Source organism: Marmota monax, unplaced genomic scaffold, assembly GCF_021218885.2.
Source record: "Marmota monax isolate L192 unplaced genomic scaffold, Marmota_monax_Labrador192_F-V1.1 WCK01_AAM20220418_F8-fsc00311, whole genome shotgun sequence".
NCBI lineage: Eukaryota > Metazoa > Chordata > Mammalia > Rodentia > Sciuridae > Marmota > Marmota monax.
In genome coordinates, this window is record NW_026694601.1 from 754988 (window position 1) to 769198 (window position 14211).

Here is a 14211-nt window from a genome sequence, read left to right on the forward strand (position 1 = left end):
TCCTCTGTTTCAGGAATTCCACTGGACATGGGACATGGAAATAGACTGCTTCAATCTTCTAGGTCTCTTAAACTCTGTGACAGACAGTACTAGCTGGTTAACTTAACAGTCATTCCCAACCTCTCTTTCTCTTGTAGGCTTCCCTCTGAAGAGGCTGGAAAATGTTATATGTTGACTCTCTTAAAAGCCCTTGCAGTCAGGGTGGTCATGTAACAGTACTGACAGTGAACTGGAGGGACTCCAGGAAGCCTTTTGCTTTCCTTATCAAAGGAGAAAGATATGAAGGATCTGCTCTATTCCTTCCCTCTTCTCCCTTCCCTGCAGGTGGGAATAATGTCTGGAGTTTGGTAGTCACATTAAACCACAGAGAAATATGGGAACAAAGAGCCAACAGATAGATTGTGGAGTGCAGTGAAGAGACATTCCAGGTCTTTTATTAAAACACTGAGCAGTGAACTAAACCTGAAAATACGTTTGAACTTCTCATTAAAATAAAAAAAAATTCTTTGTGATTCCAAGCAACTGTTAGTTGGGTTTTCCATTTCTTGAAGCTGAATGTATACTGATAAAAGCCCCCTATTATATTTTCCATTTTTGATTGTTTTATATTCTGAGCAATCTCCTTATATTTATTTTCTAGTTCAGTAGTTCTTTCTTTTGCTGTATCTAATCAGTTTGGCAACTCATGTCATTGTTTTTTTAATTCCAAATTTTCATTTGTAGAAGCTTTACCTGATTACTTTTCCAAAACTCTTTTTTATACTATCAAGGTCCTTCCTTATTGTTTCTATTCCTCCTTTTGGGTCTCTTTTAATAAATTTAAATGTAGTCAATGTAAAGTCCTTCATTATTATTTTTGTGTTTTTTTTTTTTTTTTTGTACCGAGGATTGAACTCAGGGGCACTCGACCACTAAACCACATCCCCAGCCCTATTTTGTATTTTATTTAGAGTCAGGTCTTACTGAGTTGCTTAGTGCCTTGCTCCACTGCATGTGGCACAGGTCTTTCAATATCAATCTCCAGTTCTGGTAGATAATCCTCTTGCTTGTTGTACCTACTGACTGGCTTAGTTGGTAGAGTGATCTGGATGATTCGGAATTCTGACTTGTGAGCCTATTTCTAGCAGCCATTGTATTACCAAGAGATTTCTGCATCAAAGAGTAGAAGCCAAGGGCTTTGCACAGCACAGATACAAATTTGGACTCTAAACGTTACCTGGCTCTTTTTTTTCCTTACAAGAGATTTTTTTTTTTTTCCCTCCCACAAAACATCCAAGGTGGAGATAAACTTCTTCATTACTTTTCTGAATGATGCAGGTGTAGCTTTTAAAATCTCAAGATTTTAAAATCCTTTCACTAAGAGGAAGAGTACACTGTGAGCCCTGGTTTCATGTGGGGATCTCAGTACTAGTGCTTTGTTTAAGGGAGCTTAGATTCTTATCTCTTGTTCCTGTGATTAAATAAAGCCTGCAGCCACTAGGGTTTATGAGTATCTACTTATTATAAGCCCTATATCACCAGCCCCATCTCTGCCCCCTAGGGTTGCCATGATCTCAGGTCATGCCTTATGGTTTGGTTTTTATTTTCTAAATTTCAGGCATCTGTTTATTTTCTATTTTTTTCCAAAAGCTTGATTATATATTGACATTTAAACATTTTTTTACAATTTTATTTATTCTAATTAGATATATATGAAAGCAGAATGCAGTTCAATTTGTATACACAAACAGAGCACAGTTTTTTGTGTCTCTGGTTGAATGCATCGACACTTTATTTATTTAAAAAAGTTTTTTAGCTATAGTTGGACACGATACCTTTATTTTACTTATTTTATGTGACGCTGAGGATCGAACCCAGTGCCTTGCATGTGCTAGGTAAGCGCTCTGCCGCTGAGCCACAACCTCGACCATGTATTGACATTTTAAAAAATGATATTTTATTGGGATTTCTAGATGATTTGTGGGCTTTAATGATAATTTAGCCCACTGTATTTCCAGAACTGAAATTTATCCAGTGAAATCTTAATTGAAAAAACACTAAATCATTTGTGATCAGACAAACTGGATAAATTTGTACAGGGATCATGAGTAACAGATCTGCAAATAGATTTTGGTGTTTTATAAGAAACTGTCTAGTAGATGGCATAAAATTCTTTCTCATATATATAGAATAAAATATAAAAAGGATACAAAATAGGATACTTACCAAGCTGGGTTTGATTCCTACACTTTCAGCTGCTTCAAATGCCAATAAGAGATTCTTCTTCTAGGTTAGAAAGACAAAGAGGAAAAAAAAAAAATAAAAAAAAAAAAAATAAAGAAAGACAAAGAGGATAAAATCATCATCTTTTTAAAAAAAGTAGTTTTTGCTAAAAGAGAACATCAGTTGACAATCCCCTATAGATTAATTAAATATGCAATCAATGTCTCAGTTTGAGGATTAACTTATTATAATTACATTGAAAACAACATTATTGTCATCTATCAAAGATCCATAGTTCCAAAGTCATGATCCTCTGCCACTCAATAAATGGTTTCAAGTTGGGTGCAGTGGCACATGCCTGTAATCCCATTAACTCAGAAGGCTCAGGCAGGAGGATCTCAAGTTCAAGCACAGCTCTGGTAACTTAGGGAGACCCTCAGCAACTTAGGGAGAATCTGTTTCAAAATTAAAAATTAAAAAAAAAAAGGACTTTATATGTAAATCAGTGGTAAAGTGCCTCTGGATTCAATCCCCAGAACAACAACAACAACACATTTGTTTCAAGAGGATTCTCTTCTTTATTACTCTACCCACTGATCAAATCATACCTCATTTTAGTCTGCTCCAGATTTGGATCTTTCTTCAAAAGTGTTTTTTTCCCTATAGTTTCTGCTTATTTAGACTTTTCTTAGTGGGAGAAGAACTTCGTGTCTCTTTTATCATCTGGCTTCTTACTCATTTTAATGAAAGCTTAAAGTTTACAATATTCTCCTGTGGCCCAAATTTTCCATTCTAACATGGAGGTACTGCCTCATGGACTGTGACTTCTCTGCATAGCTTCTCATTTTCTCTTTTTTCATACACTCAAGCTCTTAAACATACCATTCAACAAAATCCTTTAGCCCAGAGCCCTCTAGAACCTCGTATGAATTTTTGGATTATACCCCAGTCTTACTAGAGTACATTCTTAGGTTTTCTTCTAAGGTAAGAATGTGGGGGAAAAACATTTTCTGGATGTAATCACATGTGACAATATCTATATTCTTTTTATTTATTTATTTTAATTAGGTATATATGACAGCAGAATGCATTTTGATTCATTGTACACAATTACACACAATTTTTCATTTCTCTGGTTATACACGGTGTAGCATTGCACAATATGTGTAGTCATACATGTACTTAGGGCAATGATGTCCATCTCATTCCACCATCTTTCCTGCCCCCATGCATCCTCCTCATCCCCACCCTTTGCCCAATCAAAATTCCTCCACACATGCCACCCCAACCATGGATCAGCATCCACTTATCAGAGAGAACATTTGGCCTTTGTTTATTTTTTGGGATTGGCTTACTTCGCTTACCATGATATTCTCCAACTCCATCCATTTACCTGCAAATGCCATGATTTTATTCTCTTTTAATGCGGAGTAATATTCCATTGTGTATATATGCCACAGTTTCTTTATCCATTCACCTATGGAAGGGCATCTAGGTTGCTTCCACAATTTAGTTACTGTGAATTGAGCTGCTATGAACATTGATATGACTGTGTTACTATAGTATGTTGATTTTAAGTCCTTTGGGTATAGACCAAGGAGTGGGGTAGCTAGGTCAAAACAAAGTCTCTTCTACCATCACACTTGGTTAAACAGTTTGACTGGACAGAAAATTAGACATTGAAAATAATTTTTCTTTAGAAAAGTAATAGTGCTGCTCCACTCCTGAAACTCTTTCTGGCTATTCTTTAATGTTTCTTTGGAGAGATGAACTTAAGAATCATTTGGTCATGTTTTTAATTTGGTCATAATTCATTTTAAAGCCATTAGGATTTATTAAAATTTAAAATTGGTGAATTAAATATTATTGAGAGAAAAATGTTCCACTACCTATTCATGTTCTTTTGTTTTTTGCAGTGTTAGGGATTGAACCTAAGAGTTCACATGTGGTAGGCAAGCATTCTAACACTAAGCTATGTCTTCAGTCCTTTTTATTTTAGAGACTTGGTCTCATTAAGTTGCTGAGGCTGGCCTCAAATTTATAATCCTCCTACTTCAGCCTTCCATGTGGCGAGGATTACAGGCATGTGTGACTATGCCTGGTTGGTAAAAATTCATAATTTTATATACGTAGGTATTATACATAACCACATTTGGTAGTACACACCCACAGTCCCATGTACTTGGGAGGCTAAAGTAGAAAGATGGCTCAGTCTAGGAGTTAAAAGCCAGCCTGAGCATCATAACAAGTCCCTGACTCAAGATAAAATAAAAAGGGCTGAGGATATAGCTCAGTGGTAAAGAACCCTTGAGTTCTATCCCTAGCACTGGAGGAAAAAAAGATTTTATACAGAATTTTATACTCTATTCCATTTCCCCCATAGCTTTCACTCTGTCTGAGACTAAAGGGTTTGCCCTGACAGTAAAACCAACTCTGAGAAACCCAGTGAGAGAGAAGACCCAGAAAGATGTGGCTATATGTTTCTTCCAGCTGGTGGTTGAGGTTTTGAGAAACTGTGTTCTGGCCTAAGATTCCAACTTTTTTCCTTGAAATTAAGAGGTATTAATCAGTTCGTCTGTAAATCTCGCACTTGCTTCCATAACACTGTTCTACTGAGTTGGAGCACTGTGCATTGGTTTCCATATTCAATGCAGCCCAAAGCACTCTCCTATGTTGGTGCTAATGACGCCTTTTTCTTATTGTAAAGTTCTTTGGGTTAGAATAATAAGGGACTCTGTAAGCCTGTTTTTAGGTGATCATCACTCCTGGAAGTCAAGATACAAACATTTTTATGGCTTTTGAGATGTACTTTCAAATTGCTTTCCAAAAGGTTATACCAATTTCCTTTCTAGCAGTAGTGCCCATTTTTGGTACCCTTACCTGGACAGAATATTAGGACTTCCAAAAGGCTCTGTCAAATGTGTCAGACTTAAATAAGATATTTTATTTTTTATCTGTATTCTTGGATTAATAGTAAGATCTAAAATGAAGGCATTTCTATTTTTCTTTTTCTTTTTTTTTTTAGGTTTAGTACTGGGGATTGAACTGAAGGGCACTTAACCAGTGAGCCACATCTCCAGCCCTTTTTTGTATTTTATTTAACAACAGGGTTTCACTGAGTTGCTTAGTGCCTTGATAAGTTGCTAAGGCTGGCTTTGAACTCATGATCCTCCTGAGCCACTAGGATTACAGGCATGCGCCATGGTGCCCAGCTAGGTGAAGGCATTTCTTTCTTTTTTTTTTTTTTTAAATATTTATTTTTTAGTTTTCGGCGGACACAACATCTTTGTTTGTATGTGGTGCTGAGGATCGAACCCGGGCCGCACGCATGCCAGGCGAGCGTGCTACCGCTTGAGCCATATCCCCAGCCCATGAAGGCATTTCTAAGTAAAGATTTTATAGGGAACTCTCAAGGCCCTCTAGTGTGATTTACATAAAACCAATTGTGTTTCTTTGCAGTTATGACAGAATAGTCCATACTGTAAAATTTTCTCAAATGCTCTGACTTGAATGACCAGGCATCACTATCCTAGTACTCTTTCACTGGAACGTTGTCACAGGCACTGTGTAGCAGCTTCTGACAGGAGGAAAGAGTTTATTTTTTATTTTTGGGGGGTATCAGGGATTGAACTCAGGGGTGCTCAACCACTGAAGTCACATCCCCAGCCCGATTTCTCTTATTTATTTGTTTATTTTACTTATAGGTAGACACAATATCTTTATTTTGTTTTTTATGTGGTGCTGAGGATCGAACCCAGTGACTCATGCATGCTAGGCAAGCACTCTACTACTGAGCCCAGCTCCAGCCCTATTTCATATTTTATTTAGAGATAAGGTCTCACTGAGTTGTTTAATGCCTCGCCAAGGCTGAGGCTGGCTTTGAACTTGCGATCCTGCCATCTCAGCCTCCCATGACACTGGGATTACCATTCCCAGCTAAAGGTAAGCCCTCTAAAGAAGCTGGGGGTGGGAACTCATTTGTCTACAAGATGTGAGCTTCAGTTGGGCCTCTGCCAACCAAGTGGGGACAGTGTGAGGCTGTCCTGCAGTGTCTGCCCTGGGGAAGAAGGTGTAGGTAGGCCTGAGACCTTCCAGTTCCAAGACAGTCTAAATCCTCAACCTATAGTATAACTGTCACCAGCCTGGCTAGCGGGGGTTGAGCTGTTGGAATACCTCTCCTGAAACTGAAGGGAGAAATGATGCCAATTCTAGAAATTCTCCTCTCACATTCATATTTCATTTCAGATCTTAAAATAAGCATACTCCATTCAATCACCTGACTATAACTCATGCCCTGTGACTGCATATCCTTTTAATGTCACAGAAGACATCCTTGTTAGTTTTATCAGAAATTCCCTATTTAAAACCGGTGTCAACCTTACTTGCTTTAATTACTTTCATCCATATGGGAGCAGCTCATGATTTCAGAAACTTCTGGGATAATCAATAGCTATATCATAAAGTTTCATTTTAAAAAAGATTATTTACTCATTTACTTAGTTATTTTGGTTCTCAGTTCTCTACCACTGAGCTACACCTCCAGTTCCTATATCCTATAATCTATAGATCACAATTTTAATAGACTTTCACAGATATTATAAGGCCTCTTTTTATGCCCCCTTTTAAAAAATATTTTTAGTTGTAGATGGACATAATTATTTTATTTATTTTTGCATGTGGTGCTGAGGATCAAACCCAGTGCCTCACGAGTGATAGGCAAGTGCTCTACCACTGAGCCCTACCCCAGCCTTCTCTTAGTGCCCTTTTTGATGTCTATGTACTCTAAAAGACCCTCTAAAAAAACAAAACCCCAACACTGAGGCTTGCCAGAACAAGGCTGCAGGCTAGAGTCTGGATGATGTTCAGTCATCCTAAGGTCTGTGTTTCATTCAAGTCAACTTGTTTCCATAGAAACCCACTTCAAATATGCCCTTGATAGGGGACAGTCTGACATGAGTGGTGGGAACATGAGGCTGAAGGAATAATTCTATAAACTGGGCACACTGTGCTGACCTCCACATGCTTTTACTTCTAAAAAGCAATTTACCTGCAGCCCTGCCTGGCTTCAGTCCACAGGACATGTTACATTCCTCAGCAAGCTGCCTGTTATCTGCTAGAGAAATGCAGGCCCAAAATAATGCTGATAAGAAGAACACAAATTACCCAGAACAGGGGGGGACCTTCTGTGACCCTTACACAGACCAGATCCCAGGATTCAGGGAGATAAAGTTAATTCCCCCAACCATAAAGTCTATAAGAACAGGTTCAGTTAGAACTGGTCAGCACGGGCCAAAGTCCCCCTACAGTTGTCATGGGGTTGGGGGACTTGAAAGTCTGCTGTCAATCAAAAGTCAAGAGGTGAACCTGAGTGAGACTCTCTGGAAACTTTCCTGGGACCCCCAATTAAACTGGAGTGCAATAGAGACATGCTGTCCCCCTCCCAAAACGACCTACTTTTCTCTTTTAGAGTGTCCCCTTCCCCCCCTTTCCTACTCCTTCTAATAATCTTATGCCTGTTAGAATTTCTGAGTAATATGTCTGAAATCTTTCTGATTTGATTGGGGGGATTGTGAAGGGGAACCTCAGTTTCCTGGAAGGCCCCAGCCCTGAAAAACCCATTTTGGGAAAACTCTCCTGTTTATACCCTCTCTCCTCTGGTAAGATTCCCTCCACACTGGGTTTCACACATGTGCTCAGTTTTACACTGTATTAATCTGCTTAAGTTAACACATCCTGAAAATGCTTTTCCATAACCATAAGGAATCTGGCCTCTCACCCCCAGGGCACGCTCGACACACCTCAAGTAGCCCCAAACGAACGTGGCTGCTGCAATTACTGTACTTGGAGGGCAGCCAGGATGGGGGTGTTTAGAAAATAGGAAGCCAGATGTTTCTTCAAGGAATGGTGGGCAGGTGGTAACTGAGACTTAGGTGGTGGGACACAAACCCAACTCCAGTTGATAGAGAGGACGTGAACCCAAACAGATCTTAAATTGTGTCAGGTCTCTGGAGCTAACTCCTGAACCACATCAAAGACCCATGGTCTTTCACCAGTGGCTATTCCCTGAGGATAGCAGATAGATCTGGGAAAAGGAGTACAACCCTGTAAAAGACCCATGAAAGACCATGAGTTTTTGATGTAGAAAACAGGGGCCTCTGTCCTGTCAGAGCAACAGAAGGAAGAACATCAATGTCTGCCTGCCCTACTGCATGTCTCCAGGCTGTGAGAGGCCATTGGGCACAGAGGTCATGTCCCAGTAGGGGAATATCAGGGATCCAGAATGAAACAAAGAGGTTTCGGACACCAGGAAGCAATGCTCATGACTTGAAGTGTGAAAGTGAATACTCGCAGGCCCATTATTTCCAACCAGACCTGAATTAGATTCAAAGACATAAAAGTCAAGTCTGCTTACTGCAGCCCAACTTCCCAAAGACACAGGCTTGTTGGGGGTATGCAAGTGCTCAAGCTCACACTCCCTACAGTTTAAGGAAGGCCTTAATCACTTTCCGTTGTTCTATGCCCACTATTTCCTTGACTGTTTCTGTGATCAGTGGAAAGGAAAGGGCTGAAAAATTAAGAGGGTGCGGAGGATGGACACCCAGATCATGGTCAGATGCAGGCTTTGCTTGTGAGGCTATGCCAGATGCCTTGGCCTCTGTGAACCTTCTGGCCCCAACTCCACTCCGACTGTCTGGCTGCTCCCTCCCCTTCCCTCTGCTGGGTCATCTCCCTCTACCTATAGCACAAACATCGGAGTTCTCATCTTTCTACACTTCTGCTGTGGTTATCTGTTTGATGTGGCTTGAATGTGCCCTCCAATGTTCACGTGAAGGACAGCTGGCCCAGTGTGGTATTGGGTGGTGGAACCTTTAAGACACAGGGGGTAATGGGAGATGATTAAATCACTACACGTCAACCTCAGAAGTAATTAAAGTCGTGCTCATGGAGCATGACCGGTTCCTACAAGGGCAAGTTGCAATAAAAAGAGCAGCCCAGCATCGCTGGCTTCTTGTCTCACTCATTGATCTCTTCTGCACATGCTCCCACCATGTGATGCCATCTGCCCCTAGGTCTTTCTCAGAGGCTGAACAGATGGGACACCCAGTCTTGGCCTTTCAATCTCCTAAACCGTGAATTAAACCTTTTTTTTTTTTTTTGTACCGGGGATTGAACCCAGGGGCACTCAACCACTGAGCCACATCCTCATCCCTATTTTGAATTTTATTAGAGACAAGGTCTTACTGAGTTGCTTAGCGCCTTGCTGTTGCTGAGACTGGTTTTGAACTCATGATCCTCCTGTCTCAGCCTCCCAGTGGCTGGGATTACAGGTGTGAGCCACTGTGCCCAGATAAACCTCTTTTCTTTATAAAGTACTCTGCCTCAGGTATTGTATTACAGCAATAAAAAACCAAGACAATTTCCCTTAAGACATAGTGACTGGATGATCTCTAGGCCCATAGCTTTAAATATCATATGTACCCTGTCCAATACAGTAGCCACTTGTGACATGTGGCTATTTAAATTGAAATTAACTAGTCATACTAGTAATAGTTCATGTGCTCTACAGCCTTTGTGGTTGATGGCTGCCATATTGGACAGTGCAGATATTATTCTACTACACAGCACTCATCTTCACTGATGACCCCAGATCGTTATTTCCAGCTCTGACTTCCCATCTGAACTCCAGACTTGCTATCCAGTTCCTTTTCTGACACTAGTACCTACATATTTCTGACATCTCAGACTTTAACAGAATTAGAAACAAAACCTTTTTTCCTTCAAAATGTTCAATAATTCTGTCCATCCTGCTTTATAGATAATAGACAAAGCCCCCACATAAAAGTGCTCTAAAATTTTAATATGCTCTATGATGGTTAATTTTATATGTCAACTTGGCTATGCATGGTATGTCCATTTGACTCCTGATATGGGTTAAAACCTCTCTATGCATTTCCCACCCTGAAAAATGGTTTTGTCAAACTGGATATCAAGGAGTTATCTTTGACTCCTTCCTCTTCTCTTTCCTACAACCAACCTGTGGCTAAGTCCAGGTGATTCTGTATCTAAGACATATTTTGAGCGCTTCTACATCTTTCTATCTGCACTACCACTACAGTCTCAGTTAGTGGGTGAGGTCAAGGAAAACGAATTCTCCGGATGACTCCTACAATAGCTCCTTCTTCATTCTTGTTCTCCTTCCAATGCAATCTTTCACATAAAAGTCAGAGAGCTCTTTTATAAACACCAATCATGCCTCTCCACTGTTTAGAATCCTTCAATGGCTTCCCACTATACACAGAGTAACGAACAAACTTCTCACCAGTCACCTGCAGAAGCTCTGTGGGATTTGGCCTCCTCTGCCTGATGCCTGGCATCTCCAGAAGCCACTCTTCCTGCCCCCTGGGATCCAGTCAATGCTTCCTTCCATATCCTTGACAGCACCCCAGCGTTCCCTTCTTAGTTGTTCCATGAGCCGGAAGGGCTCCCCTAGAGCTTTGCACGGCTCTCCTTCACATCTGTTCTTCATAAATCAGCTTGAGTACCATCTCCTCAGAAAGACTGTCTCAGTCTTCCTGATCTAATAGGATTGCCAGGAGTGGGATGTTGCTCAGATGAGATCCCCACTGACTGCTCTCACAGAACTGTTTTTCTCTTGGCTTTTTCACAACTTGTAAAAGTTGTGTTTATCTTCTGTTTATCTTATGAGGGCACAGAACAAGCCTGTGTTGGTCACTGTTGTCTTTATGACTGTGCACCAAGCTTGGCAAGAGATACTTTCTGAGTGAAAGAGTGCAGGACCCAGGCACGGTGTTTTCTAAAGCACACTCTGTGGAATATGATTTTGTAGGTTGTACGAGGTCAGAGGTTGACAAGCTACTGCCTCTGCACTGAATTCAACAGCCACGGCCACACAGTTACATACTGTCAAGGGCCACTTCAGCTTAATGATAAGGTTGCATCGTTATGACAAAGACCATTATGGTTTGAATGCGAAATGTCCCCCAGAGGCTCATGTGTTGAAGGCTTGGTACTCAATGGAACAAAGTTCAAAGGTGAGAAGTGGGCTCTGCTCTCATCAGTAGATCAATCTGTGATGGGTTCATCGCTGAGGGCATTACTGGGAGGGGGTGGAGACTTTAGGAGCCTAGTGGGAGGAGGTAGTATGTCACTGGGGGAATGCTCTAGAGGGGCATATTGGTCTCTGGCCTCCCCGCTCTCTAAGGTAAGCAACTTTTCTACACTGTGACTTTTTATTGTGATGTCCCACCTCACCTCAGGCCCAGAGCAATGGAGCCAGCAGACTATGAACTGAAACCTCTGACACTGTGAGCCAAAATAAATCCTTCCTTCTTTAAGTTGCTTTTCTCAGTTATTTTGTTGCAGTGACAAAAAATTGACTAACATACCAAATGACTCATAAAGCTATTTGGTTCCTAACAGACAAGTCTGCTAATCCTTGTTATGGACGATTATAGCAGAACTAAAAACAAAACAAAAGAAAAGGTTCTGTGGGTCTAATATATGTTGAGTTAAACAAAGTCATATGAAAATTCCAAAAATATGACATAACATACCATTTCCTTTTTGGCGTTTGCTGGTTCTTTGGAATAAACTTTGCTTTGCTTTTTGTTTTTGCAGCATTGGGGATCAAAGCTTGCGCATGACAGTCAGATGCAGTATTTCACTGCATTGAAAAGTATCTCATGCATCCTAATCTTGTGTCAGAGGTAGTTTAATAATAAATGATTTTTAAGTAATACTGGCACAATGTTTTTAGCTTCACATAGTGGTTATACTCTTTTTTTTTTTGCAGAAAAAAAGGCATAAATATCTGTGACAATTATGCAGTGAAATATGATGTTCTTCCATGGAGTTTAAACCACTAGCCTTGGAATAGACTTTGAAAAATGCTGGTTAACGTTTTAAAACCATGAAGGTGAAATTCCATTGGGTTTTCTCTGGATGGTGTGTAATAAGAATTTCTCAGTAGTCACAGTAACTGGCCTTCACTGTGTAAGGGGTAAGTATTGAGAAGGGAAGCTGAGAAGTATCTGCTAAGGAGACTTCATAGAATAATCATGCATTCAGTAGTTATCTGTCCCTGGTATCAATATCCTAACATCTCTTTCAACTCTATAAACAACCCCCAATGGGATATATCAACATAACTAGGAATACCCCCTGTAGTTCTAGAAGAGAAAAGGATGACTGAGCAGTGACTTACTTTTTCTTGACTGTTCAGCTCATGGTACGGGATGTGGGCAGGCAAGTAGGTGTGGAGCAGAGCACAGAAGGCCAGGCCATCACTCCAGCTGCTGCTGAAATTGGTGATGTCAATGTTCTGCAGCAGGGAAAAAAGCAGTATTAAACCCCTAAACTGAGCAATGTCAATACAAGGAGACTGTTCGGTTAGGACTCTAACTTTGGGTTTTGGGAAAGGCAACATAGGAATGAACTACCCCAAACTGCTGGGAGTACATTTGATTTTGGCACCTGGAAAGGCTTGGTATGGTCCCAATTCTTTTCCAGGATAGTAGGAAAAGAAGGTGTAAATACTCAAAACAACAGGAAATTCCGGTTGCCTCCTGCAGGAGTCTTCCCACTGAGTTGCTTTGTATATCTCAGTACTTCCCAAATATATTTAGCCAAGAGAGAATCATCATCAACATCATCAACATCATGTATAACATAATCAGCAACAAGCAGTTCAAGATGAACAAAAAGGTCATAAAGTCCTGAGTGACTGGTCTGGCAGCTTGTCCTGCTTCCTCACCTGGAGACCTCCTCAGTGGGGAGAGAAACCTTCAGGCTCCACTGTCCCTCTAGGAGCACACCAAACAGTGGGGATCACATGGGGAAAATGGGACTCCACCTTCAGCACAGGCGGGGCTCCTGGTGGCTGTCTGGTTCACAGTTATAAAGAAGCTAAAATCTAACTTTAAAAAGCCTCCTAGGCAGGTGGCCTAGGCTTGCAGCTCCAGGGTACCTCCGCCTTGCAGATCTTCAGACCTTCCCTGCTTATTCTTACAGGGTTTCCTTCCCTGATTTCCACAAAGCTTACCCAGATGCAATGTCAGGTTCTAAGGCCTGTGAATGCTTTCATGTTTATGTGGTTCAGTGCAGTGGCTACTCAAATATATTGAAATAGCTCACAAGGGGGGCCTGCAAGGGATTGCAGAAGTGGGGCCCACTTGAGGCTTGGGTTTTATGTCTGTGTTCTGAGCAGCCTGAAGGTGATAAAAGGAATTGGGCCAGTGTAGGACTCCTTGCAATCTCTTCACAGTTGCTGGGGCTTGAGCACCCAGTCCTGGGAAAAAGGGGAGTCAAGAAAGCTGGCAAAGATTTTGAAGAGGGGTGATGGTTGCTGGCTCCTTCTAATGGAGTGGATGCTGACAGCCCCTCCTTCCCTTTGCCCAAACAGCCAAACGTAACTACAACCAGTCAACTCTCTGACTGCCCTGGTGTTTTTTTCTTTTCTTTTTTTTAGAGTGTTTCTATCTATCAGAGGCAACTGGCAGTTTAAAAGAACAGGAAGAGAGAATAAAAAATGGCATGAAGTTAAGTTGGAATAGGGAAGGAAGACCTTCATGGAATTCTTCTCAAAGTGTGTAGAGAAGTTTTAGAGAATATACATAGGTGGAAATGAATAATAAAATACAGCAGAATGTTTCCTGTGAAGTTTCCTTGGAAGCAGATGATCTACGATCTCATTTGTGTTTTTTTTTGTAATACCTTTATTTTATGGGTTTATATTTTTATGTGGTGCCGGGGATCAAACCCAGTGCCTTATGCATGCTAGGCAAGCACTCTACCACTGAGCCATAACCCCGACCCCCATTTGGGTTTTTATCTAGATTTTTCCAGTATTAGTTTGAGCTAGCCTCGCCCTTAGCCACAAAGTTGGTCAAATACCTCATTGGTGAGTAATGAAATTGAGACAGAAGAGGTGATATGACATGTCACACATGAGCCTTTCCTGAAGGGCACAGACACCAAGAACCCACACCT

General features: G+C 40.9%; 1 protein-coding gene across 8 annotated transcripts in view; it reads right to left on the reverse strand.

The window, feature by feature from the left end:
- The window catches only part of Specc1 (sperm antigen with calponin homology and coiled-coil domains 1), a 287982-nt gene that overhangs the window by 12092 nt on the left and 261679 nt on the right, over positions 1-14211 (reverse strand). For 7 of the 8 annotated variants that reach the window (XM_058572014.1, XM_058572018.1, XM_058572013.1 and 4 more), the window contains 2 exons: positions 12428-12544; positions 2206-2265 (listed from right to left, as the gene is read on the reverse strand). In XM_058572014.1, the coding sequence (XP_058427997.1) occupies positions 2206-2265; positions 12428-12544 (177 nt within the window). The remainder of the gene's footprint in view (positions 1-2205; positions 2266-12427; positions 12545-14211) is intronic. The other variant, XM_058572015.1, reaches the window with a different exon arrangement.